Source organism: Ricinus communis, chromosome 1 (genome assembly GCF_019578655.1).
Source record: "Ricinus communis isolate WT05 ecotype wild-type chromosome 1, ASM1957865v1, whole genome shotgun sequence".
Lineage (NCBI taxonomy): Eukaryota > Viridiplantae > Streptophyta > Magnoliopsida > Malpighiales > Euphorbiaceae > Ricinus > Ricinus communis.
In genome coordinates this window covers 9,589,193-9,616,477 of record NC_063256.1, presented here as the reverse complement: position 1 = coordinate 9,616,477, position 27,285 = coordinate 9,589,193, and the positions used below count along the sequence as shown (strand labels likewise).

The following is a 27,285-nucleotide window of genomic DNA, read 5'->3' as shown; positions in this document are numbered from 1 at the left end:
TAAGAAGTAAAGTGTTATAGCTCGGTCTAGTGCAGAAGCGGAGTATAGAGGAATGGCTCAAGGTGTTTATGAGTTACTTTGGATTAAGAATTTACTACATGAGCTCCGACCTCCACATATTAGTCCTATGATACTATATTGTGATAATAAAGCTGCATGCGATATAGCTCATAATCCAGTTTAGCGTGATCGAACGAAACATGTGGAAATAGCCAGACACTTTATTAAGGAATAGTTAGAAGCCAAGAAAATTGAAGTCCCTCATGTCCGATCTGAAGATCAGCTTGCTGATATCCTTACCAAAGTAGCATTAAAGAAGATTTTTTATCGAGTATTAGACAAGTTGGGCATGCAAAATCCCTATGCACCAAATGACGGGAAGTGTAAAAAAATTTATTTGTGATTTGTCTCCTAAACAGGATGTATCTCCTATATCTATCTACTTCCTTATGCGTTCCTATTATTTAGGTTTCTAATTTGTATTAAAATAGGAGTCTTATAAGTAAGATATAAGTCCTTGCACCTAAGATATTCATTATTATGAATGAATGGATTGAATTGAATCAACTTCCTTCACAAAGAACCATTATAAAATATATCAAAATATCAATGAAGAATAAATAGAATGAACATAATCAAAAAATTTAAAATATATGCAGTACGTAATATCTTTAAAATAAATTTGCTATCATAATTTTAAAAGGTAATTTTTCAAAATATAACATATTACAGTTAATAAATACTACATGTAACAACACATTTAAAATTATTTCACCTCTATCACATTTGGAAGTAAAAAGCAAAAGAAAAAAAAAGATTGAAAAATATTTCTCATATGAAATTTCATAACTTTTAGCAATATTCTTAATATGTTTATTTATAATTAATTTATGACTTTTAATTTATCATTATCTTTTAATATATTATACATCTACTTTTTTTATGGTAATACACATTGGATATAAATATATTCATCTATAATTTATGTTGAATAGACGTTCTCAAAATAATTTATTATATATGTTATAAATTTTATCCATTTTCTAACAAAATAAACTAAAATTAATAAATTCTGAGTTAAAATGATCTAAAAAGTAAAAGAAAGGTGGATCCGATCCTAGACAATAAGTTTAGGTATCAGGTTCCACTTTATTCCTAAAATATATACAGCAGCACTGAAGGCAGATTTTAGTTATTATATGATTAGTCTTGAATATTCACGCATCTTTTTCAATTTTTGCCCTTTTGAATAAGAATTCTGTCTTTTAGCCGAACGAAAACATTTCTAGTATTTATATCTGATATATTCTTTATATATATACACACACAAATATATATATATATATATATATATATATATATATATAAGTCACTTATTTTAAAAAATTTATTATAAAATATTACTTCAATGTATTTTTTATTTTTTAAATATAAAGTAAAGAGTCAATTACATATAAAAAGTCAAATTTTACTCTCTATTCTATATTTAGTAAATACACTATAAATTTCTACGTAATTGACTTAATTAATATCTATAATTTTTATTATTTTTTTAATAAAAATTTAGAAAGAAAGAAAGAGAAATAAAAATATTAACATTATAGAAATAAAATAAAATATAATAAATTTATTAGATTTATATAAAATATTTTACTTTTTACATATAAATATTTCTTAAGATACTTTTTATAATATAAATTATACTCTTTAAAATAAAGAATACCATCGAAAATAATCTTGGGCACCAATAACTTTTATTTAGCAAAATATATAAATAACTTCGTGAAAGTGAGATTAAAGTTTTAGATTTTACATAGCTCAATTATCTAATAATATTAATATTTATTTTTATCATAATAAATAAAAAAATATATATTTTTTATATTTATTAAAAAGTAAAATTAATATTTTTTAAAATATTTAAAATATGAAATAAAAAATTCTTTTAATGTTTAAAATTAATAGCGTCTCATACTATAACGTGATGAAATAATTAATATTAACTTTAAGAATATAATTATTATTTTTAATTTTATGACTATTATTGAATCATTTTAGAAATTATTTTTTTAAAATGTCTTGAGAGTTTAATTTTGACCGAAATTTTTTCTGTATAACTTTTGCGTTTTTATCATTAGTTTTTAAAAAGTGAGGTTTTTGAGTTAATTTCTTTTTAATATCGGATGAGTTTAAACTTTTATAATAAATATAAATAAGTATTATCTTTTTTACGATGATACCGTTGGTCATTTTTAAAAATTAAAAGTTACAAAAGAAAAAGAATAAAAATAAAAACTCAATTATAAAATGAACGTAGTTTGTGAAACTCCGTCGGCGTCGTTTTCCTGGAAATAAGGAAACGACATGTAAAAGTCCAAAATATATGTCCGCACACAAAAGATGCGCCAAAACCGAGAGTCCGAAACTGAAGTATCAAGTAAAAAACAAAATGGGTCATCTGGACTGAGCCCAGCTATAGATGATGGTGGGGATTAGCATAACTGGTTCAGTATCACAATATACCAACTCGAACAACATAATGAAATAAATAGAAAGCATCCACAAGACGATAAAGGAGACAAATCTGTTTGGCTTCCAGTTTGCATTACCAAACTAGCATTCAGTAATCAGTGGCATGATGAAGCCACCCAAGCTACTAAAGTTACAATCATTCTTAATTACTGAACTACAAACACTGTGATTCACATGCAAAATCACATATCTGGTAAATGTAAGAAAACAGCTATTTAATTTATCAACAGGGTTTACATTATGTTACATACCCAGAAAATTCAAGCACCTATCTGTTAATACAATTACACTGGAAATAAACAATACATGGGAAGTCGTTCAAGACGTTCTATTCAATATCTTCAGAATCAGGGTTTTAGCTATAACTAAATAGCTGGAGCTTTTTAGTCCTCACTCCACACTAATATTCATAAACTATAACGAGTGTCTACGTTCTAGTTTATGTGTTTTACTTACAAGAAAGGAAATAAGAACATAACCGGTGCAAGCTGACAGAGAGGTAGTGTAGGCAATGTAACCGGGAATTTTGTTGGTGTGCATAGGCTGCTGTAGTGCAGAGTTAAGGCTGCTATCTAATTCATCTGATGTTGTGAGTTATTCCAGTAGGTATAAATCTACCTGCAGAAAGCAACATAGGAAAGTAAGCATAGTAAAATTACCACCGGTGCACCAAGCATGCCGTCTCTCACCTCAGAAAATGCAGCTTCCTCTGCATCATAAGCCATCAATGAACCCTGATATCCTACAAGGATTGGCGAATCCGTCTTCTTATGTTGATTTTCCACTTTTTGAAATGTAGTTTTTTGGGCATTATAAGCCATTGAGACACCCCAGTTATCTTGGAAAACTGACATATCAGTATTCTCGTATCGATTTTGATTTTCAAAATCCGAAGGCATTTCTTGGAACATTCTCCATTCACTTTCGACAGAGGCTGACATATAGGTCATCTTACTAGGATCTTGATTCTCGTAAGCTGACTCGGCAGCCATCTCAATTTTATTGTTTTCATAATCAGAATCCATCAGGCAACTTGTTTCACCTTTGTTATGCATTGAAACATAAGTTAGCTCATATGGATTTTGATTGTGCAAACTAGAAGCCATTAGGCAGCTAGAATTGGTTTTGTTAAAGGTAGAAAAAATATCTACCACATTTGGATTTGAATTTGTATCTTCCAAATTATAGGAAATTGATGAAGTCTTTGTACAGGGATCAATCTCATAAGACTTTGTATTTTTCAAATCATAGGAAATTGATGAATGTTTCATAAAGGGATCAATCTCATAAGACTTTGTATTTTTCAAATCATAGGAAATTGATGAATGTTTTATAAAGGGATCAATCTCATAAGACTTTGTATTTTTCAAATCATAGGAAATTGATGAATGTTCTATAAAGGGATCAATCTCATACGACTTTGTATTTTTCAAATCATAGGAAATTGATGAATGTTTTATAGAGGGATCAATCTCATTAATTGATGAATCTTTTATGAAGGGGTCAATCTCATATGAGTTTAGACTTTTTGAAACAGAAGTAATTAAGAGACTTGTTGCGGAAGGGTCAATCTCATAAGAGTTTGGATATTCTGAATCAGAAGCAATTAAGAAACTTGTTGAAACAGGATCCATCTCATATGGTTTTGTAGTTTTGGAATCAGAATGCACTGTTGAATTTGTTTCAGTTTTGTTATAGATTGAGACAGCAGTCATCTGATGAGTATCTTGACTTTGAAAAAGGGAATTCTTTGAATAGCTTAATTGACCATCTTCATTGGTTGAAACAGCAGTTATAATATTTGAACTAGAAGCTGTATTACAATTTGATACACCTTCTCTTGGTTCAGTCTTCTCATAATCTAGTTGAATTTTAATGCACTTCTTATTTGGCTTTTTGTTATTGGAATCTTGTTCTAATTTTTTTAACTTCTTATTTGCTTTCTTATTTATCATGAGTTTACATAAAACGAAATCGCCCTGCACAAAACAAAAAATGAAAATGCAAATCAAAACAACATGTCTTGACTTTACAAACCAGCAAAAGCTCCAAGGTGCTCATGCCACCAAAAAGTTTCGAGTAAAAACAGAAGTCTTGGTGTAAAACTAGCTTGGGTTCCAATTCTAATAACTATAATGGAAAAGCTCACTCACACCACAACAATTAAATCCACACTTGCAATCTCTTGCAGATCATATTCACAAGGTAATTTTTCACAAGGTAATTTCTCCAAATATAGAAGACAGAACTAAAAACCATGAAGTCTACGAAACAAGGGAAATCATTATTAATAACCCTGAAGACAGTGTCAGGAAATTACCTTAACAGGCGAATTGAGTTGTGCAGTGTACTCATATTCATGTATGACCCATTTTGTTGGATTAGGGTCATGATAAACAAAAATTCTTTTTGTTCCAATCTCCTCATCACTATCTACAGGTGTAACTGATTGAGTCTCACCAGTCTTTTTCCAGAATCCACCTCCTGTTTTCCTTTTCCTCTTAATCCTTCCAGTTTTTAAGTAAAATTCACGACGACAAAAGAAGTACCTCTCTTCGTTTGGAGACTTGTTATCTACAAATCCAAATGCAAGTCGTCATATAAACTAAACAAGTGGATAAATTGGTGAAGACATAACATATGTGTAAATTTACCAAGTAGATCCCAAGGGTCAAAGTTGCAAATCTGAACCTCTTGGATGTCAGAGCCCTCTGTAGGAACACCAAGTCTCTTATTTTTCAAGTAATGATCAAGCAGCTCTTCACTGGTGGGATGGAACCTCCATCCAACTGGTAAGTCTGATGGCACTGACAGCATTAGACCTGCCATATATTCAAAAAGAATTAGAGGAAGAAAGAGCAAATTAACCAAAGAGTACCAGTTTCACTCACCTGATGAGGAGTGTTAATAGCTACATTCCTCTTCCAATAACAGAAAGCAGAGGAGCTGTTTAGCTAATTTTACTCGAAGAGGAAGAGCCTTGTAAAAGAGCAGACAGTAGTGAACTGGTAAGAGAGTAAAGAAAGGAGTGATGATGAATATCTGGTGCAGTATAAGTCAGTTTAAGTAGCAGTGACGAGTGAAGACTTACTGTTCATATTGTCTCAACTTCTTGAACAAGCTTAGCACAGAAAGCACAGAATAGGGGAAAAGTTTGCGGTGGTTCCCACGAACCAGTCCGTCTTCAGTGTCCACTTTCCACTACTGTTTTTGTTTCGTTTTCCTTTTGTATTTGCCTACTAGAATATTCTTTTAATTTTTGTTTTGATAAAATACTTTGGCGTAATTTACTCAATTTTATATTTTTATTATTTTTTTAAATATGAAATTTTAGCTTCTTATAAAGTCTTATTTTTCTTAAATTAAGTGAAAAAAAAACATTTTATTTTAAAATAAATCTTAATTTAGTATATACTTAAATAAAAAGAAAATATTTTTCTATATTAGTAATATAAAATACCTCATTATGTTAACAAACTCAAAAATTATTGAACTAGAAGAGGAAACGGTTCATCAAAAAAATACAAGAGGAAATATTATTGCATTCGTTTTGATGAGGGGATGCGTTAGACAATGAAAAATTTTAAATATATGGAAAACATTTTAAAAAGTATGAAATTTCTTAAAAGAAATTGGAGGCCAAAAGAAAAACCATGTTGGGAAATTTTACCGGGAGAAAAAGAATTATTTTATGTTTGGATAGAAGGTAAATAAAAAGAAAGAAAATTACTGTTTGAAAAGCAAAAATGAAGAAGAAAAATAAATTGCAATACTTTATCACTATTTTACCTTCTATTTTATAAAACAAAATATATTTTATTATAATCTTATTGATATGCATATTTTTATTTATATTAAAAAGAAAACATTTTAACCATGTAATGTAAAGAAATTATTTTGATTATTCGGTGAATATAAAATAAAAAGGACATATTTTGGTAGAGAATAACTAAATAATATTAAAGACAAAATAACAATTAGTTTATAAATAGTAAATCTTTCCTTTTATTTTGTCATATTTTTCCTCTTATTTTGGAGATAAAATAAAAGAAATAAAATTTAAATATTTTTCTCCCCTTTTTTTATATTTATTCTTCACTTTTATTTTCCTCCAATCAAAATATAGAAAAGTTCAAAAAATTTAAAACGTGTTGTTAGTGGCCTAATCAAAGTCTATAATCTGCAATTTAAATAAAGGACAAATACCCTGAGGGTCATGACTTGGAATTGAACCCAACAAATGAAAAGCTCCGTGAGTGTCAATGCAGCCAAAACAATTCTTTGGAGGAAATGAGAAGCATAATCAACCCAGTCAAAACAACAGACTTGTCAGCGTGACATCATTTGTTAAGTCTCTACCTTATGCCCTTTCTGTCAAGGTTTTTGTTAAGAATTTCAGGTTACAATTCGAACACCGCCTGAAAAATTCGGCTGAGACTCTTCCCACAACTAGCAATTGAATTTTTACCAGGAAAATCTTCATTTCTCTAGGACAATCTATATGAGCTATTCACATTTTCTTTTTCTCTTTTTTTTTCTTTTCCTTTTTCTCATTTACAAAATTTTGGATTCTACTTTACACATCATTTTTGTGCTAGTTTGATCCAACAAGCGCACCAGTGTCGACTAAAAGATTTGCTGAGAGCTATGCATTCTTACAGGTGAGAACACAACAGTGAGTCGAGCATGATCTGAAAGAGAGTAGTTCTCAGGCCACAACCCTTTCTCTGCTTCACGGGGGAAAAGAACTGCATTCTTTACTGCAAAACCTATTGCCCCTTCTCCTTCTTCTTTGCCCTGTTCAGGGTCCTCTATACTTCCAGGGCATTGCTCCTCTTGCTCTGGACAGGACGAGTTCCATATCCTCTCCTGCAATTGTTGACCATTTTGTTTGTTAAACAACACATGCATGGAAGGAAGGTCATAACAAATATAAATGAAGTGGAAAGGGGACTGATATATTCTGAAGTCTATACAAAGGCCCATTTGTTTTGAAAAATATACACTGAATCATTGAAAACAATGTTAATATGCTTGACTATTTTGCTCTTCCAGTTCAACACCTCATGGCAAAGGACAGGCAAAAGCACTCCAACCATACAAAATTTTACAACACATGTTCTTGACGTTATCAACTTTCCTAACACTTGTTTCTCATGCAGTGCTGCTAGATCTTACCAGATGCTTATACGAAAAATTCAGAACATATAACAAGGAGTGTTAATAAACAACCAAAGTATGCAAGTACCTTGAATTCTTCATAATCAACAATGCCATTGCCATCAATATCTGCTCGGATCCATAGATCTTTTGTTTGCTGGAAACTCAGCCCATAAGGAAGACCAATCAAATTTACCTGGATAAGATCAAATTATGTATGCGTTTCTTTCCAGTTAAACTTATTTGTTATCCAATAAAGCAATTTGATCATATGAAAGTACCTGCCGGAGTCCTTCACAGAAGGCTGAATATGTTATGAAATCACCAGGCTCATCAGCCTTTAAAAATGCAAATGCATCATTTTCGGTCAATGAAGCTTTCAGAAGCTGACACTGAAATGAACAGAAGTTATAGTATTAGAAGGAGAAAGATTGACATATATTGATACTTCTCTAGAATTGAATTGAAGCTGGCCCAAAAAACTCATTAACCAGTCGACTATAACTTCTGTAATGTTACAACTCATCTTATACATGCATGATACACTAGCCTCTTTGGTACAACAATATTAGTTGTAATTTGCAAGAACAAATTATTTAAGCATACATTCTGAACAGCCTATAATTGGATAAGAAAGAGTGAGTTGTCTGACAATAAAGAAAAGGATTTTAAGAAACTTCTTCAATAATCTACTTTGGGCAAGAATACAGAAGGGATACCCAAGCATCCTTCTGTGAAACATAACAAAGTACTTCCTCCTCAAGCTTAAATATTATCATATTGATTACCTTCAGAAAAGAACCGTGAATTTCAAAAGTTAAAAACGGTAATCAGTTTTTTTCAAGTCCTAGGAACGTTAATTACAAGAATTTAACCTCTTCAGCTTTGAATAACAAAAATGGAATGAACAGGAATTGTGGTTCTTAAACTACAAAGTTAATGAATGAAAAAGAATGACATAGAATTTCAGGAGTAAAACACTGAGGATGATTAAAGAAACTGTCTCACCTTTATTATGCCAAATACTGCTTCATACCAACTTGTCTTTAGTGGTTTCTTTGATTTATTAGGATTGCGAAGCCATATGAAATCAACACCACATATATTACCCCTGTGATTTCTGTGGCTCACCCACTGTAGGATACAGAATATAAAGATGAAAACATATCAGTTATAAGCAATATACATATAATTATTATCACCACTAATATTCAAATTGGAATTACAGAAACTGACCTTGTGAGCATCTGCATCACTGTCAGTATATTGATGAGCAATATCATATGATGAAACAAACCCCTGGGACCTAAGGAATTTGTAAACATGCCCACGCTTGCTCCCATTCCAATCACTGCACGCATAAATACAGGAGTATAAGATAGGCATGTCCATTTTCTGAGGTTATGAATACTTTATCCAAGCAAAGATAAGAGGCATACCCACAGAGAATGATGGGCATATGGCTTAATTTGTTATCTCTCTGATATGTTTCCACATACTGTAGTATCTTATAAACCTGCAGAAGACAAATATCAAATCTTGAAGCCAATACCGACAGTAATGTACCAAGTCAATACACAGTAGGAAATTTGGAAGATATAACAATATGATGAATAGCGACAAAGATATATATACCTGATGTAATCTCACAATAGATAGACTGGAGTCATGAGGAAATAACAAGTGGGTGTTTACAATAAGAAATTCTTGTTGTACATCGCCTGTTTGGCATTGCAAAAGGGGCACAGCAGACTGAACATGCAACAGCTGAGCAACACGATCTCCAAAGTCATTGAAGAGCAATTCTTGATAATTTAGAACCGTAAAGTAGTCCTTATGCACAGCAGTTAGCAGGCCTATATATAATGAATAAAAGTTTTAAGCCACAAAGTAAGATTATAAGTAGATAACAGAAACTTATATAGATGAACGTCTTGAAGCTTAATCATAAGAACATGAGGGACAAAACAACCACTGAGCAACTTCAAGTAAAATGAGAAAACTCGGTGATCACAGTTTAAAGAAAAAAAAAAAAGAAGAAGGAAAGGAAAAGCAATAAATTAATTGAAGCTAGATAATATTTCCTTAAATCTAATGGACTACAAAATGGTAAAAGTCCAAATTGCAGCTAGGGAAAAGGACCAGATTAGGTCATCCGCAGTTGAATTAGATGGTCAAGGTTGATAATACAACTTGTAAGACCAGAAACAAAAGATAATTATGCGCCAAATTCCAAGACTAACAGTAATAAATTTGAAAGAAAGATTAAAAAAGAAAATAATTAGTCAAGATAAACAGAAATCAAAGTTTTACTGTTTGAAGTCTATGGCAAACGTGCACAACATGAAAGATAGAACATTTACCGTCACCACGATTATTGGTACGAGCAAGCTGGAAGGTGATGTATCCTGCATCACCAAGCCTCTCCTCGTACATACGCACAAGCTCTTCATTGCCAACCCAGAATTCCTACAATCAAAATCCAGAATTCCATAAAACAAGTCAATTAATTGAGTAAACAATCGCTGTCGTATATTTCAAAAGAAGCGATTATTTAAAACAAAAGGAAGATCTATTGTATTGGAGAAATAAACAGGAAAAAGGAAAAATTAACTACCTGGAGACAAATAATGGAAGATCTTTCATAAAGCAACCAATCCAGAATCCTCTGGTTTCTGGTAAACCAGAAAGCCCTGAAATCGCTTTCACGAATGCTTTGATTCTAGTTCACAACAACAGCAACAAAAACATCAACATAACATAAATAAATAAATCAGCAAACTTAAATATAATAGTAAGGAAATTTTGAATTTTGAATTAATAATAGTTTCATACTTGATGATCGAGTCGCTTGTAGATTGGAGCCAGAATATTAAAAGTCGTGCAAGAAATACAAGGCTCGTCTAACATTGTTGTTGAAGACAAGAAACCACTGCTTGTTCTTGAAACTGCTGCTGCTGCTGCTGTTGTTATTCCATTCAAAACGTTATTAGCTTCGTTTCCACCTGAATTACCATTAGATTCCACCACCGCCACCTGTGTCAACCACCAAAAATCATTTCAATTTTCATTTTTATTCTCAACCACCAATTGGGAAAAAACAAGAAACAAACGTAACTTACCATCTTTTTAGAGTGCTGGCTATTTTCTGAGGAGGGCAAAAGAAAAGAGAAGAGAAGGGATAAAGTGGAGAGAAATCTTGGAAAAGATACGAACTTTAACTACAAATCTACAATTTGTGGAGAATAATTTCTCTGTTTTGTTAATAGGATTCACTTTCGCGGGATTGTTAAACGAGCTTTATAGCCTCTCTGTCGTCTTTATCTTGTGAGTGGTAAAGTTAAAAGCCACGGATTGATTGCTTCGGATCTTGTCCTTGTTATTATAGAACAAGGATGGGCCCATTGTTTTGGTTTTTCTTTTATAATATTTATTTTCCTTATTCTTATTTTTACTGGTTCAATCATTATAGAGCTCCTCAGGTTAAGTCACAATTACAAATGGATCCTCTCTTTTTGAGACTTGAACTGCCACGTCCCTAAAGTTTATACCGGCACTATCAGTAAACTATGCAAGAATAAATGAAATGACTTAATAGTCACAAATTGCTGCCATTACGAAAAGACTGTCATGTTTCGTTGATTGCTTACTTTAGATTAACAAGAAATTCAAACACTCACAATTGTACCCGAAAAAATATTATAAATAAAATAATGTAAAACATTCAAATTTATTCTTTTAAGTCGAAAAAAAAATCGCTAGTTATTATTTCATTTAGTAGTAACCGAATTTTTTTACCTAGTGTAGGCTTGCTCCGCCTAATGTATAGCTTAGCAATTGAACTCGTTGGCTACACAAGTTAGTCGATCACTTGATAATGTTAACCTTTGTCAATCAGAATGACCTCTTCTTGTTGCCTACCCCTCCTTAAAAAAGGTCCAAGCGAAGCTCATGGGTTGGAAAGCAAAAAGTCTCTCCTATAACGGGACATTTGTTGTCTTGAAATCCGTTCTATTCTAATAGAATAGATATTCTTTTCGAACTGGGCCCTCTTTTTAGTCAATGGATTGCTTCAATCGACATATTTTCTAATCTATATTATCATGTTATTGGATATTTTATTAAGACATTGCATAATATGATCCGAACATTTTGTCGCATCTCTTCGATAGAATTACTATCCATGTAGGTCATACTCAATCCCTTAAATAAGAACGCTTATCTACTTTATGATACCCAACAACCTAAGGTGGCTACTTATGACGTACATAAAATATTTAAATTTGTTCTTTTAAGTCGATAAAAAATCTTTTTACTTTCAAATTTTATTATTAAACATATTTAGTTATACGCCTGAATAAATTATTGTCTCTAATTTGGCTTAATGAATGTTATAAATAATATTTTTATATATAATTTAAGAAAATAAATGTTATGTTAATGTTTTATCTTACTATAGTATTTTTTTTATCTCATCAATCTTATTTGTATAATATAACAAGATATTTACGTATCTTATCTCTAGTTTCTATCATTTCACCAAGAAATTTAAGTATTAAGTCTAAATAAAAAAAATTAACATTCAAATCTCTATTAAATGATAACTTCATCGTAATCATAAATTATATTTGGTCCCAAATATATAATTATAAAGAGATTTTACTTTACTCAAATAGTAAAATAATGTGAATTTGATAGAAATTAAAGGAAAGAATCTTTGTAGTTAACAGTATCAAACACAAATGATATATTAATTCAGTTTTAAAAAAAGAGAATCCGTTGATAATTAATAATCTAAACTTAGGGACCTGAGAGTAATTTACCATATTTTATTTGTCCATTTCCCATGACAGCTAGGATTATCCTATCACTATGGGCTGTGCCGTCGTTTCGATTTTTAACTGTAATTTTCTTTTTAACTATCAATTTCAGGCAACAGCCTTCGTAAACTGTCCCCACATCCAATCGGGATTAATTACTTTTATTAGTTTCAAAGTCTTCTTTCTAGGAAAAAAAAAATATATATATATATATATATATATATATATATATATATATATATGTATCACAAATATAAATATATTTATTATAAAATTTAAATAATATAATATTCTTGATTTATATTAACATAAAAAATATTTAAAGTATTTGTGATGTATTTTATAGTTGAATGAAAGCTGTCTTTTCTTTTTAAATAAAAACATCATATATTTCCATTAATTTTTTTTTTTTGTCTGACTAGATGAATCAGTTAAAACTAAACTCAACTGATAGTTATGTTGTCATTTGTCAGTTAAAAAATTGGTAATTCTATAAATGGCTAACTAAAAACCCATAAAATTGTAGAAATTAAGATAAAAAGATATACTTGTAATAGAGATAAGCTGGGAAAGGGTAATTATATAGCTGTAAAAGTAAAAACTTCTAATGGTCCCTAAATTTATCCTGTCATTAACAAAAGAATAACTAACGAATTTAACTAAATCCAAATTTACTATTCGATCCTTCATTTCCCTTTTTCGACGCCTAGTGGAATTCTAGATTCCACATCTCAAGGCATTTTTTTTCTATTTCTTTTTTAAGGACGCAAGTGACGGACACTCTCTTAACCTCAATTAACTAATAAAAGCATTAGTCAACTAAATTAATTATTAATGGAGCTTCCAAAACTTATATTAGCACAGAAATCAAACTTCAACTCTTATAAATTAAAATAATAATATTGTTATATATATATATATATATATATATATATATATATATATATATATTATTTTAAAAAGTACTTTATTTTAAAAAAATTATATATAAATTAATATTTATCGTTGTTTCTCATAATTAAAATTATAGTATTCATAGTAACTAACTGAAGATATATATTTGATTATTATTTATTAAATTAATAAATAAATAATAAACGGACAAAAGACTTATATTTTTCTAAATAAGTAATGTGCATCTACTTATTATAAAATATATATATATATAATATAACGTACACGTGTAATCCTTAATAGTAAGCGTCCAAATGAAAATGGAAAAGCCACTATACTATTAAACTTTTCTAGAAAATGGCGCATTTAGCTTCAGATATTTTGTCTGTAGAACATACAAAACTGGGACGCAAAGGAGTTCTTTTTCTTTTCTTTTTTTTTTCTAATAATGCTGATTTGGCCCACCTGCAACCTCCTTTAAAATCAGGAAATTTGGAATCTAATATCTGTGTGTATTGACAAGTGTAGCACCGCCAATGGAATCTGTTTTTATTTCTTCTGTACAACAATAAAGCAGCAGTAATATAATCCTGGAGATGGTCCCAGGTAGCGGTGACGCGCATTTGCAGGTATGCAGCCGCGTTTTATTGTCGGTGACGGTATCAATATGTACGTCCTGCTGTCTCTGCGTCCTCGTGATTGCTGATGTTAAGCTTTGCGTCTGCCTGCTTCTGCTTCTTCTTATTCTTCTTCACCAGCTGATAAAAATTATTAATCCAAAATATGAGATATTAGTATTTGCTTTTCATAAAGAAAATGACATCAGTGTTATGAGTAAATCAACTCTCACAAATCACCTTGTTCTTTTATTCTTATCCAAAAATGAAAGAAAGAGGACAGCGATCCTTCTCTTTTTGAGTTTAAAACGTGGTCTGCTTCAGTTGGTCATGGAATTTGGATTTTTAGTTTTTAATATTAAATAAAGAAAATGAAGCAACGCCACTCAATTATGCAGTGATGCTATCAGACAGACACCAGTGGAATTATTATTGTTTTGACAAAAGGAGCTAGCCCGTTAGTACTTTAGGACACTGTTCAAGAATAATATCAGTTCTCAATTGTAGCAAATCAGCTACAGCATGCTCTCTCACCAGTCCACAATTAGCTTTACAAATCAATGCAAGTGGAAGAAGAAGACGAAGAAGAAGAAATACTATCATTTTCTATGACAGTTTTCTGGTCTGAAATTTGAGGCAGAGGTTGGATAGTTGTTTTGAGAAAATCACAAGCGATTTTACATGTCTTTTGACATTAAAGTTGCTTTCCTCAAAAGCTGGAGGTCAAGGAAGGAAAGAGGAGGAGGTTATGAGAAAAGGAGATAAAGAATAAGCACCTCTAACACTGTTAGATCTGTCATGAAATCAATAGCAGTCACCAACCACACACCATTGCTTTGAAATCAAGATTACCTCACCCATAATTCCTCACTCAATGTACCTAACCATCTCGATTGTTCCCTAACTGAAAGCAAAATAATTATACAAAAAAGATAATATGATATTAGTTGCCTGATTTTAATCCCTAATTTCTGAAACAAACGAATCCTGAAATTATCATTGGAAAATAGGGTATTACAAAATTGCTCTTCCTCAGGTTCATAACTTAAAAGCTATATGACTTTCCTAAGTGAAACCGATTATATCAAAAGATTATCAAACAAGCCACATCCTAATTTGAGTCCTCTCTTTCAGAATAAGAAATGTCCAAGACTTGAACAAGGAAAAAAGAATAGAAATTAGATGGTGTTTCATTATCTAATTCACCAATTGCCTACAACGTTTCAACAGCAACAAGGACCATTGCTTCAAAAATCATCAGGCCTTTACCCTATTCGTATAAACTTATATGAAAAGAGAATGCAAATGCTAAGAGATAAGGCAACCCGTGAACAATGAACTTCCAACTCTTTCAGCCACAGAATCCAGCGTTCCAGCCGGAGTGGGCCGTCGAAGATATACGCACGACCTTCTTCAAATGTGTAAGGTGGCAAGTAGAAGAAACATTAGATCCAATCAACTGTCCTTACCATTACTTCTGCGATAGCAATTATCCAGGAAATTATCCCCCTTACGTGGATTTTCTAGTTTTCCTGTTTGCAACCTCTTCATATCTGGCAACATTAGTCATCATGGTGATAGATATATCAAGAAAAGCAGGGGCTTGTCTCAGTCGTTCGAAGAGATTCTTACTACCATCAGGTCCAGTTTCTCTCCCAATAATCCTTTTAGCACTAGCCAAGGGTTACCGGACCAATTCTATATTTCCTCTATCCTGCACTGGTCCTGCAATTCTTCAACTGCTTCAGGTCTCTGCTTTGGCTTTTGATCATGGTGTTGATAAAGATATCAGGTATGCAATCTACGAGGCATCAACAATTTCTGGAATTCTGCATGCAAGTCTATACCTGGATTCCATAATATTGCCTTACTATACAGGTTTTGACGCCTTAGTTTCATCCACATTTTCTGGTGAGTGCCAATCCTGTGTGTGTCGAAGGGAGGTTTTGGTGGTGGGTGGAAGGCTAGTCGATTATAGGGGGTGGTCGATTACTACATTTTCGGTCGTGGGTGCTCTGTGTTCAAGGATCATATGCAGAATGACTGGAGAGAAGAAAAGGAGGATGATGGCAATCAAATTCCTGTTGGAAAGCTTAAGTTGGATTTTGATTACCTTGGACTGTATCTATTTAACCAGAAAGGCTCCACCGGAACAATCTATGCTGCGAATTGCAGCTTTTGGAAGTGTACTTGTATTGATCTGCCTTCATCTGATAAAGAAGCTCTCCTCTCAGATAACGCAATGGAATTTGGCACAGGAAAAATCAAATGGCTAGAGCACGGATTACAAACAAGAAGAGGGGGTCAATTTTGATTGCCATCTGTAGAGAGCTCGAAGGGCTGCTAAAGGGGCTGCCCTCTTGCAGAATCAGCGTCTAGTGATCGACGATGCAGGTCATAAGAGAATAGAGTTAGTTGCTTAACGTGTACAGTTCTCTTGTTGCTTAACCAATTATCTCTTGTCAAAAAAAAAAAAAAAAACACATACAGGAATCGATGTATATTAAGAATGGTCATCTCTTTCTTCCTCGTAACTCCTGATAATTCAGGACCTTATCCAATTTGCTTTTCTTCAGTACCAAATATGAGTATAATCACTTAAAAGATGTTTCTTTTTTCTTGAATAAATGATTCAACATCTTATATTACTGTCGAAACTAATGGAACCAGTTAACACTTCTACCCTGAGAACAAAAAACTGATTAAATTAATTAATAAATATACAGGAGGAGAGTACTAAGGAGATGAAGTAAAGACTGGAAAGAGAAAAGCCATGCTAAACAGTCAACTTTTGGAACTTTGGCATCTGCAATTGGAATAACAATTGGCTAAACAGATAAAAGAAAAAACTGAAAAGCCATGCTAAAGATATATATTGAGACTTAGCATCTCCAATTAGAATAAACAATTGGCCAAACTGATAGAAATAACTTTTACAGACTGCACCTCCTAACACTGAGTAGTGATATCAATGTCGTTGGTTCTGGTGCCAACCCTATTTGCCAGAATTGTGTACCAACACCAGCAAGGAAACTTCATCTGATGCAACTCACAGGAAAAACCTCCTTCGACTGGCATCCATTTCAGGCTGAACATCAAAACAAGGAGAAAATTAACACTTACAAATTCAACAAATCAACTTAGATAAGTGAAGTCTATTTGAGAAGAAAATTACCTTGTGAACCCACTCATATTCACCACTTTTGGTGTCGAATGTTCCATGCTGCAGACTTATCAACTTTAATGTAAATCGAGGACCACATTCCTGTGCATTTAAAAAGTAAAGCATTAGCTTTGTGATAGCGTGATTAGGTGGTTCTCAGGAGATGCAAAGCTACAATAGATAATAATATTCAGCAAATGAAAGCATAAGAAATTTATAATTATGCCATTTTCCAGATGTTAGAGACAGTATTAAGATTGAGATAAGAACAATATCATTCATAAAGACAAGTGCTAGTAAGTTAGAGAAGGCTCACCTGAAGGCGTGCAACTACTTTCTCTTGAGCGATCTTCTCACCCTTCACTTTTTGGCCTTTCGAATCATTGTCTTTACACTCTTTGGTTTCAAAAATGTACCTGAGGACATAATGATATGCATCTATCAGAAATTCATAATATAGGATGACATTATAAATATTTAAATTAGTTTAAGCTGATGCACACACCGGTGATGCCGGAAAAATATAAAATCCCGTTGATTGTGAAAGGTTACAACTCTCCGCCCACGAAAATTTGGATCTTGTGGGAAAATAGACTGTATTAGTCTGGCAGAAAAATCATCAAAAGAAAGAAAATAATGCTTCATTAGGATAATCAAACAAAGAGAAGTTCAAATAGTAGACCCTTAAGATTATACCATTAATAAACAAATCTAGAAACATAAAACAAGAAAGATACTGCCACACCTCCCGATCCGATGGCCCAAGCGCGTCGTAAAGTTATTCAATACCAACTCTGGCTGGTGATTGGTAGGATTTCCATGATTCTGCAAGCAATGCAAATAAAATTAAGTCATATGATTGATCCTTGGTGGAGACTAGACAGCACAATTTTAACAAATAAATTGAAAACAAACATTTGACAAAACATTCAAAATAATCCAGGTTAATAATGGAAACAGTATAGAAAAAATATTGGCGTGAGAATCAATCCAAGATTGGCTCATATCAGCTCAAACGGTCTTTTATCTTTTCACTAATCCAGCTTCGACAAATTATAATATTCTACATTCATAGAACTCAAACTACTATAAATAGAAATTGCATCAGAACAGCTTGTCCATGCAGCATGAAACTAAAGCAACTGCTTTAAAACATGTAATCTTCAAGTAACATTAATTTATAATAGATGTCATGCCACATGATGTTAATTCAAATATATAACATAATATTCATATTATCAAGTACAAACCTTAATATCCTTGCGTAAGACGAGATTTGAGAGCTTGAAATGTGCAGTAGGTCCATAGGGCAAACCAATGATCAAGAGAGCATCTATAAGACAGCCACACTTGAGAATTAATTCTTTTAAATTACGACAAAACGAGGATGATTGTTCTTTACTGATAATGTGTTTAATGTAATAGTTAAGGAAAAAAAAAAAACAAAGTTGGATATGATAGACGAATAACTAACCTGGTTCTCTGCGGCTGGTGTGGACATCTATGATAGTAGTAAAATCCTTCTTAATTGCATACTCAATAATCTATACATTTTATTGTACACCTTAAATCAGAAATGATACACAGAAATAACATAATTGGAGTACTAATATTAGAAAGATGAGGCAGCAGAGAGAACAACCACTGAAACACACCTTTTTCAAATCATAGGTTCCTCTCTTTCTGTATTCTGCATTTGGGATAACTGAAAGCATTTCTTTTATAAAAAGAGGTCCCCTCTGATGGCCAAGTAAGAAGATAAAAATGAAAACGAAAGTTAATCCAATAACATTTTGGAGGAAGAAAATAAATTAATATAGAAACCACGTACTGTAGAATTAAATCGGCAAGTGGTGATCAATATCTTTGGTGTACGTTCCCGCCTTAGAATTAAACTAAATTCATCCGCATCATTGCCTGCAAATAGCTGCAAAAGTTAACAGAATCAATGCATGAGTTTCTTTCAAGAAATATTTGCTATTTTTTGCACAAACAGAAGCTGTAGATTAAACTTAAACACTTTCAGATTCTTCTAGAGAAGTTTCCAACAGGTAATAATTCAGCTAAACAAGCAAATCCTTACTTCTCTATTTCATTTATTAAATTAATTAATTCAGCTATAAAATTCGGTCAAAAAGGACAGAAAAGAAAAAAATTCATTAAAAATTACCTCATCATCATCAGGCTTGCATACAGTCTCATCAAACTCCCTTGTATTCTCAATGGTCCGAGGAGTCTGCCTTGGAGGAGGCTACACAATTCAATATAAAGCCAAAATCAATTCAATTTTATTTGATTTCAATCATATTTTTACATTAATCGTCGCGATAGGTAGAATAAAATAAAACCTCCTCGCCGAGCTCAAGAGCGCGCTTCTCCGAGGCATCACGAGCTTTGATCTTTTTCCGCTTCTCGAGCTTCTTTAAGTGTTTGAGTTTAGCAAGAGCTGCTGATCTCTTCTCTTTGTTCTTTATCGTCGATGGAAGTATCTCCTTCTTTTTCTCCTCTCCTTCTTTATCATCATCATTCTTCTTCTTCTTCTTTTTCTTTTTAATTTCTAAATCTTCGCCATTTTCGTATTCAGCGTCTTCGCTCTTCTTTCGCTTGCCTCCCATTGTTAGTTGCTGTCCCCAATTGCAGGAAGATTAGAAGACAGAGAAACTAGGGTTTATCGAGCGAACGTGAGGTAGGGGATTAAAGAAGGGTTATATACTTGGGCTGAGGCCTATTCTCTTACAGAAAGATTAGCCTCAGGCCCAAAAGATAGACCTTAAAAATGTATCTTTTTTATCACTTTTTTTTTAATATATATATATATATATTTTTTTTACTTTTTAACAATTTAGAATTTTTTTTAAAAGAGATATGTGACTAAAAATTATGATAAAAAAAATTATTTTTTTATTAAAAAATATCAACTAAAATAAATTTAGTCATTTTTATCTTGATCAATCGTTATTATTATGTTTCTCGTATTTGATAATATAAGTTTAGAGTTTAATAATCAAAACGATATTGTTTGACCGTTGAATTGATCTTATCGAATCAATAATTTCTTAAACTGTAATTTAACAGTCAAATAATAAAATTAAAAATTATTAATCTTTAAATTTGTATTATTAAATACATGCAATTTAATAATGATGATAATCGGAATAAAAGTAACAAATCAAAATTTTAAAAATGTGAAATATATTTTTTTATCACGGTCTGTAACTACATACATCTCTTTATCTATAAAAAATAGCATATACTTTTAAGTTATAAAAATAAGTGAGAGTCTTAGACTTATCCCTTTTTTTCTTATCAATTTCATGAACTTAAGTGTTTAAGGATGATGATGAACCATTAGACAATAGTTCGGTGATGAGAGATTTTCACATTCTAAAGAGACCCACCTCCATCCTTTCTAAAAGCAATTATAATGGTTAAAAAATAAAAATTATAGCCTATGGGAAAAATGGATTTATAAATTTTAAAATAAATTTCATGCAAAAGGAATTAAGTATTAAAATAATTTATAAAAATTGAAAAGTAAACCAAATCCTTAAAATTTCATATGAGATGTTAAATAAATTAAATAGTTTAACAAATTAAATAATAATAAAAAAGAAATTGCTACAATTTTATAATGGAATATGTCATATTTCTTTTTTTTTTTGTGAAAATGATTTAAAATATTATTAGCAGAGAAGAATGCAATTAGTCCCTTGAGATTTTTTTTAGTTATTTCACCAAAAAACCACTTATACAGTATAAGCACTCACACTATAAGAGATTCAACAACACTCACAAGGCTAGAATATGCCACTCACTAACACAAGTAGACTCAAAAAAACTAACACACCAAGGCTTGTTATATAACTCACCAGATTAGATTTCTCGAACTACATTGCTGATATTGACCTCAAAAAAAAAAAAAAATAGGTAAAGCTAGTTCGTGAAGAGCCAACCATGGGCCTGTAAAAATGGAATAAGTTGGATCCAAACTTACTAACAGGGGCCTCCTAAATTAACATCCATATCAATGGAAAGCGGCTCTTCTATCTCCTTAGGGGACACCCAGGATTACAAAAAACAGATTAGAACTCTTAGAAATCCAAAAGTAAAAGAGCAAAAGGAGAAAGCTGCTAACCATTCGTTTCATATTTCTAAATCACGTGTCTTTATCTTTATTTAATTTCTTATAGAATTAAAATTTTATATTAAAGTTTGGTTATTTTAGATTTGAACTTACCTATGGGGGTAAGATTGTCATGTGATATTCATAAAATACCATAAGTGTTTTGGTCGGGCACGTGTATATCCTCTGAATACACTCGTCAATATATTCTTTTTATAGGAATAGTAATTTAGTTTCTGTATTACTGTAATTTCAATTTTATCTTTTTTACATATAATCCAATAATAAATCTTCCACGGTCGAAAAATAATTTTAATATATATGCATAAGAATATTTAGATAATAATTTGAGAAAAAAAAACCATAGGTAAAGTTAAAATGTTTTTTAATTATTTAAATGATTAGGCCTGATTATTAAAATATCTATAATTAATCTATCATTTGCTGTGTACAATTCTCAATAAAACAAGATTGCAATATTATTAATTAACTTTTATATCTTATTTATAGTCCTTAAATTAGTACATTATGCATAATCCTAACTAAAATCTATGAAATTTATTCTTAAAGGTATATTTCTCCATGGGTATGTTACTCCCACTCACTTTTATATTATATTATATATTGACTACAATTTAATACTTTTAGACTAAGGTGCTCAAAGAATATAATTTTGTATTTATTTACCCATTACTTTTTTATGACTTGATTTATACCCTATTAAGTTACTAATGTACTTTTTCCTGTGAAATTTTCATTATATTCTTAGGAATAATCTCTTGATCTTTTAAAATACTATAAAAATTGGCTAAAAATATTAATAAATGCTCATCATACAAACTTTGATACATTTATCAATTTTTTATGTTATGTTTGGTTGAAATTATATAAAAAGTTATTTTATTTGTAATTGAAATATTTATGTTTGGTGTATAGTATTTGTTTAACATGAAATAAATATTATAGTTAAAATATATATAATTTATTTACAAATTTGAAATTTACATGCTCTGAATGAAGTGAAAATTAATTTAGAATTTTAAATAATTAAAATTTATATGAAATTAGTTATAGCTAAACTAAATTCTAATAAAATAAGTAGATATTTTAAATGAATTCCTCATTAGTTTATCAATATATTCCATAATATTAAAATATTTCTTTCAACTTTATCATTTTCATTTTATTTTTTATATCTTTTTCAAATAAAATAAATTCTTTAGTAGATTAACTTATTAAAATAAAATTTATTTAGAAAATTTATTTATTTTATTAGAATTTAGTTTGGTTCATGATAAATTCAACAAATTTAAATTTTTATTTCAACAAAATATATGGACTTTTGTATATATATATATATATATATATATATATATATATATATTTATTTATTTATTTATTTATATGTATATAAAAAATTTCAATCAAATACAATGTTAATTAAATATAAGTAGTTTAATTTAAAATGTAGCATGTTGAATTATTAATGCATACAATATTTGATTTTTTTATATTTTATTAATGTTACATAGATTTTTTAATGTTCATATACTATTTTTCTTTTTTCCTTTTTGTTAATTTTCAAATGTTAATAATTGATTCATGAGTCTATAAAATAATCAGTCATGTGCACACAAAGTGCACGAAAATCTACTTATATTATATTACTGAATAATCGAATTGAATATCTCTGTAACAACTCTTTTGTATATTCTGGTTACAGAAATCCAAGGCACATTGTCAATCTAATAGTTTCTGCTTATCAGCTAAATATTTACTAATTGATCTTCCAGTTCAACACATTAATATCCTGACGGCTGCATGTCGTTGCACATTTTCATTTCATAACACCACAGTTTTGGATAGCCTCGAGCTGCAAAATTTATTGGTTAAAAGGGTCATTAGATCATTATTGAATGGGTATTATGAACTTGTCCGATTGATATTTTCTGCAGGTACTTGTGATTCTACATCACTGTTTCCGTCTCTCTTCACTACTACACTTTTTTGCTTCATCGCACATTCCTCTGCCTCAATGCTTTTACCCCACAGGAGAGTATATAGGCCAGCAATAACCAGGATGGATCCGATAACACTGCCAGTCACAAGCAAAAGGAAGTCAGGAAAAATTTCAGCAGACACTGAAATTGAAAAGCTCGAAAAGGGCTTCAAAGAACATGGATTGGCAATAACCTTCCGAGGTAAATTTGATCATGCAGGACAGAAAAGTCAAACATTGCAGCAAAAATCTGTGTAAAAGGGGTGAATGCAGCAGTGAATACAGGACCCCTTTCTTTCACACACCATGACATCCCTACATAGCACAATCCTGAACCCACCACTCCCTGTTTCAACGCATGAAATGATAATATTCAGGTTTGAAGTTTTCAATTAATTTGAGTTGTACTTTTTTGATAGATATTAAGATTGCATACTTACAGCATATACGATGGTTATGATCTCCAATTTCCCCTTCAAAACCCAAACGGTAACGTTCCTGTTAAAAATCAAAGTGACTACGGCTGCCTGGATTGCGGCGAAGGAAGACAAAATGGCAGTGCTCGAATATTTACATGGATATGTCTTGCCAATTTTAGCTTGTATAAGAAACCACGAAGACCACGCAACGCAGCCAGCCATCAGAAAAATGGAACCGAGAACCCATGATCTATGTCTCTTCTTTTCCGTCATCATAGCAGCAACATGGTTCTTAAGGTCTCCTGAATGAGGGTGAGTCAATGGAATTCCTTTATAAACAGTTAACAGAATAGCTCCAGTCATACAGATCGTTGCACCTAACAACTTTGCTCTTCCTGCCTTGCTTTTAACATTCACTTTCTCCAGACTATATATAGTTACCAAGAAAGTGTTAATTTAAGAATGAACTGAGATTTTAAATACAACAAATAATCCCTAATAGTAACTCTGCATCTTGGCGTATTTTAGCTTCTTGGGCCAAAATCCAGATAAAAATGTATTCAGAATAGGATAAGCCCGTAAGTATTCTATAATAAGCTGAAAATCCGATTTTTCTAACAAGTTTTGTTTGAAGCTTTTGTAAATTGCTATAATCTACTTTTTCGGACTGCAGAAGATAGATGAAAAAAGTCATACGTCGAATTGGCCCAAGAATAATGGAGTGATCAATAAATTATTGCGTACCCGAATGGAAGAGCCAATATGAAGGTGTTTACAGGCACCATGTTGAGGAATGCGCATGAGAATGTAGTAGACGTATACTCAAGTCCCAGGAGGAACAAATATTGTGTGAGTGTTACCCTGAAACGCCACATGAAAAAACATCTCAACAACAATTTCATTCTCTGTAATAAATAGTAATGAAAATAAGCAGAATGCGACTAGACGGCATTGCTCTTCCATGCAGGAATTCTCTAACTAACCCGACAAGAGCGCCAAGGAAAAGATAGCATAAGATCTTAAATGGAATCCTGGGTCTGGTTTTCCTGCAAGATCAGAATTATGTTCAGTCCTTTGATTAATCTAGTTTATGGTTGGAGCTCAGAACATGTTAAGGAAACTGGATGACATGGTTAGCTGTTGAATATGTACCTTTCGCAGTAGCAAGCAATGGGCGCCAAGAAAATAGCAGCAATTGACAGTCGGTACGTGACAATAGCCATATGGTTAGTTCCTCCATCAATAACCTTTTTAAGAAGTATATTCACGGCTGCAAATGAAAAATTAACGAAAAGCATCGCAAGAACAGTCTTCGATTGCTCTCTGCAGCTCATGTTAAACTGTTGAACTGCCCTGTTTCTTACAATTTTCTTTTTTGCTTTCAGAAACACAATGTCCATTGATTTCCATGCCTCTATATATAGGCGAAGCACCTGAAAAATGGGAGACATGTTCAGATATAGAAAATCGCATACCTGACTTTAGGCTATCCACTTTCCAATATTTATTTAATTAAATGTTCTCTTTCTTCCAGGATGTCTGAGTTATCAAATTGCTGATGACTATATTCAGGTAAGAAAGTAGGATTGTTCCTTTCCTTTCTTTACTACAGGATAAATATTAGAATTTTTGGAAAAGAGAGTGTCAGGTTTTGAACCCTGATCTCTTGCATTACCAAGTAAATATTCGATTGCTTAATCTTCAAAGTACGCTTTACGTGGCTCGGACCTTTTTGGCTGTTTTGCTATCAGTGCAAATAAGACTGCTCCAAAAAGGTGAATTCCCATGATTAAATTAATATAACCGAATCATCTAAAAGCAATCAACTAATCAGTTTTTTAAATTAAACATTCTCTTTCTGCTTTTCTTTGGAGAACCTCATTCATAATTGGTAAAAGATTGCAGAAGAAAACGATATTTAAGTAACCAATCGTTAGCCAGGCATCGTCATTAGATGACTTCAGATACTTATCACGAGTTTTGAGTGATCAATTTGGCTTATGCAGATGATGATATTCGCAGAAGAACATGGATGGAACACAACCCTTTCGGCTTAATTAATCATATCGTAATTATAATATGTTGGCAGCAAGCAATCAGAAACTTTCAGAAAGTCGGAGGCAGGAAATGACAGAAGCATCTAATACTTGTTTATTGACCAAAAATTCTTACCATTTTGCACTAAAATAATGCAAGAACAATGTGTCAAATCTTGGTTTCCATTATCAAGCAATGGGATGCTTGTCGCTGTAACTTGATCGTTCTGTCAAGCATTTTTTTATTTTTATTTTTATAAAAGCTTGGTATTGAAAAGCATGCTTATTTATCAGCACCTGAAGTTCAACACGTCATGATTGACACCTTTTTATTGTGCGAATACTCTCCATAGTGTTTCGCGGCACAGCATAATTAATTAAGAATGGATAGAAACTAAATAATAAATGACACCGAGAATTTTAACGTGGTTCACCCTTAATGCTGGGTTACGTCCACAGAATAAAATTCAAATAAATCTTTTATTATTAAAATAACAGGCATACAAACAGAGTACTTTTATGGAGAAATCTCACCAAAGTAATGACACTCAAGTGTTTCCCACACACTCGAAATAATCTCACTATTTTTATCTCTCACTTCTCGCACCCTTTAGAGAAAACATTTCTCTAGCTTGCCTACTAGCCTAAAGCTAATAATTTTGTGTTACTACTTCCTTCATTCACCTCCTTGCTACTTATAAGCAAGGAGCCTCCAAGCTAATTTGCTTGAAGGTTACTCCAAGTTATATATATATATATAATTTTTTTTTAAAAATTAAATAATGTGGGATTTACCATGTGGAGGGACCCCCAACAAATCTCCCCCTCCCGACTACATGGGAGGCACCACTATTCTAGCTGCTTATCGACAGTATTCAAACTTTCATTGTGGAAGAGCTTTGGTTAACATATTATATCCATTTTTATCAGTATGGATCTTTTCCAACTGTAGCAGCTTCATCTCCAATACATCTCGAATCCAATGATATCTCATATCAATATATTTAGATCTTGAATGAAAGGAGGAATTCTTTCCGAGGTGAATAGCACTTTGACTATCACAAAACAGCTCATACTTCGTCTCGTGGAAACCAAGTTCACTTAAGAACTTTTTCATCCATAGCAACTCCTTACATGCTTCAGTTGCTGCAATAAACTCTACTTTTATTGTTGAGAGCACAACACATTTCTGTAGTCTCGACTGCCATGACACAGCTCCCCCTGCAAATGAAATTAGATAACCTGATGTGGACTTTCTCGAGTCAACATCTCCGACAATATCTGCATCTATGTAGCCAACTAACACAGGTTTTCTATCTCCAAAAGATAGACACATTCTTGATATACCTTGAAGGTATCTAAGAATCCATTTCACTGCAGCCCAATGCTCTTTTCCAGAATTTGAAAGGAACCGATTCACTACTCCAACTGAGTGAGCAATATCAGGCCGTGTACATACCATGGCATACATCAGACTCCCAACTGCTGAAGCATATGGAACTCTTTCCATCTCCTCCTTCTC

At 31.8% G+C, this 27,285-nt stretch overlaps 5 protein-coding genes and 1 long non-coding RNA gene across 10 annotated transcripts; 2 read left to right on the top strand and 4 right to left on the bottom strand.

Annotated features, from left to right (window-relative positions):
- Positions 1–2,726: 2,726 nt before the first annotated feature.
- On the bottom strand, positions 2,727–5,885 carry LOC8270791 (NAC domain-containing protein 30). 4 transcript variants are annotated; one of them, XM_015716878.3, is made up of 5 exons: positions 5,624–5,885; positions 5,424–5,537; positions 5,187–5,354; positions 4,853–5,106; positions 2,727–4,511 (listed from the first exon to the last, which is right to left on the bottom strand). In XM_015716878.3, the coding sequence occupies exons 3-5, from the start codon at positions 5,347–5,349 to the stop codon at positions 3,147–3,149; spliced, it is 1,782 nt and encodes a 593-aa protein (XP_015572364.1). In that variant the 5' UTR covers positions 5,350–5,354; positions 5,424–5,537; positions 5,624–5,885; the 3' UTR covers positions 2,727–3,146. The 4 variants fall into 4 exon arrangements, with proteins under 4 accessions (XP_015572364.1, XP_048226439.1, XP_025012444.1 ...); XM_048370482.1 differs by having other exon boundaries at positions 5,424–5,511; XM_025156676.2 differs by lacking the exon at positions 5,624–5,885 and having other exon boundaries at positions 2,727–3,150; positions 3,222–4,511; positions 5,424–5,613.
- A 927-nt stretch (positions 5,886–6,812) lies between these two features.
- Positions 6,813–11,039, bottom strand: LOC8270792 (uncharacterized calcium-binding protein At1g02270). Its single transcript, XM_002515074.4, has 11 exons — positions 10,815–11,039; positions 10,528–10,728; positions 10,310–10,414; positions 10,056–10,161; positions 9,328–9,548; positions 9,132–9,208; positions 8,929–9,043; positions 8,701–8,826; positions 7,974–8,084; positions 7,781–7,888; positions 6,813–7,401 (listed from the first exon to the last, which is right to left on the bottom strand). Exons 1-11 carry the CDS (start codon positions 10,815–10,817, stop codon positions 7,159–7,161), a joined length of 1,416 nt encoding a protein of 471 aa, XP_002515120.1. The 5' UTR covers positions 10,818–11,039; the 3' UTR covers positions 6,813–7,158.
- A 2,966-nt stretch (positions 11,040–14,005) lies between these two features.
- On the top strand, positions 14,006–16,539 carry LOC8270793. 2 transcript variants are annotated; one of them, XM_015716857.3, is made up of 2 exons: positions 15,679–15,815; positions 15,902–16,539. In XM_015716857.3, the coding sequence occupies exons 1-2, from the start codon at positions 15,794–15,796 to the stop codon at positions 16,297–16,299; spliced, it is 420 nt and encodes a 139-aa protein (XP_015572343.2). In that variant the 5' UTR covers positions 15,679–15,793; the 3' UTR covers positions 16,300–16,539. The 2 variants fall into 2 exon arrangements, with proteins under 2 accessions (XP_002515121.1, XP_015572343.2); XM_002515075.4 differs by having other exon boundaries at positions 14,006–16,539.
- Positions 16,540–16,860: 321 nt separating this feature from the next.
- Positions 16,861–19,890, bottom strand: LOC8270794 (ribosome production factor 1). The gene is made up of 11 exons (XM_002515076.4): positions 19,535–19,890; positions 19,357–19,437; positions 19,018–19,113; positions 18,842–18,925; positions 18,661–18,730; positions 18,437–18,519; positions 17,932–18,011; positions 17,692–17,790; positions 17,503–17,602; positions 17,199–17,288; positions 16,861–17,111 (listed from the first exon to the last, which is right to left on the bottom strand). Exons 1-11 carry the CDS (start codon positions 19,799–19,801, stop codon positions 17,073–17,075), a joined length of 1,089 nt encoding a protein of 362 aa, XP_002515122.1. The 5' UTR covers positions 19,802–19,890; the 3' UTR covers positions 16,861–17,072.
- Positions 19,891–22,925: 3,035 nt separating this feature from the next.
- On the bottom strand, positions 22,926–25,178 carry LOC8270795 (WAT1-related protein At3g30340). Its single transcript, XM_002515077.4, has 6 exons — positions 24,880–25,178; positions 24,711–24,773; positions 24,472–24,588; positions 23,749–24,154; positions 23,503–23,654; positions 22,926–23,404 (listed from the first exon to the last, which is right to left on the bottom strand). The coding sequence occupies exons 1-6, from the start codon at positions 25,176–25,178 to the stop codon at positions 23,233–23,235; spliced, it is 1,209 nt and encodes a 402-aa protein (XP_002515123.1). The 3' UTR covers positions 22,926–23,232.
- LOC107260934 lies at positions 24,627–26,000 on the top strand. Its single transcript, XR_007214834.1, has 3 exons — positions 24,627–24,932; positions 25,113–25,299; positions 25,734–26,000. It is a non-coding gene; the product is annotated as an uncharacterized LOC107260934 (long non-coding RNA).
- Positions 26,001–27,285: the final 1,285 nt, after the last annotated feature.

Excerpts from the sequence above, each read along its gene's own strand:
- LOC8270791 (XM_015716878.3), bottom strand. The coding sequence starts at position 5,349 with ATGCTGTCAGTGCCATCAGACTTACCAGTTGGATGGAGGTTCCATCCC. Across the intron at positions 5,107-5,186 it reads TGACCCTTGGGATCTACTTG|ATAACAAGTCTCCAAACGAA; the intron begins GTAAATTTACAC and ends TTGGATTTGTAG. Across the intron at positions 4,512-4,852 it reads AACTCAATTCGCCTGTTAAG|GGCGATTTCGTTTTATGTAA; the intron begins GTAATTTCCTGA and ends TGTTTTGTGCAG.
- LOC8270792 (XM_002515074.4), bottom strand. Across the intron at positions 9,549-10,055 it reads TACCAATAATCGTGGTGACG|GCCTGCTAACTGCTGTGCAT; the intron begins GTAAATGTTCTA and ends CATTATATATAG. Across the intron at positions 7,402-7,780 it reads TTGATTATGAAGAATTCAAG|GAGAGGATATGGAACTCGTC; the intron begins GTACTTGCATAC and ends CAACAATTGCAG.
- LOC8270793 (XM_002515075.4), top strand. The coding sequence starts at position 15,358 with ATGAACTTCCAACTCTTTCAGCCACAGAATCCAGCGTTCCAGCCGGAG.
- LOC8270794 (XM_002515076.4), bottom strand. The coding sequence starts at position 19,801 with ATGGGAGGCAAGCGAAAGAAGAGCGAAGACGCTGAATACGAAAATGGC. Across the intron at positions 19,438-19,534 it reads CTCTTGAGCTCGGCGAGGAG|CCTCCTCCAAGGCAGACTCC; the intron begins GTTTTATTTTAT and ends TGAATTGTGTAG. Across the intron at positions 17,289-17,502 it reads AAGTAGTTGCACGCCTTCAG|GAATGTGGTCCTCGATTTAC; the intron begins GTGAGCCTTCTC and ends TTAAATGCACAG.
- LOC8270795 (XM_002515077.4), bottom strand. The coding sequence starts at position 25,178 with ATGTCTCCCATTTTTCAGGTGCTTCGCCTATATATAGAGGCATGGAAA. Across the intron at positions 24,774-24,879 it reads ATTGCTTGCTACTGCGAAAG|GAAAACCAGACCCAGGATTC; the intron begins GTACATATTCAA and ends CTGATCTTGCAG. Across the intron at positions 24,589-24,710 it reads TTCCTTGGCGCTCTTGTCGG|GGTAACACTCACACAATATT; the intron begins GTTAGTTAGAGA and ends GTGGCGTTTCAG.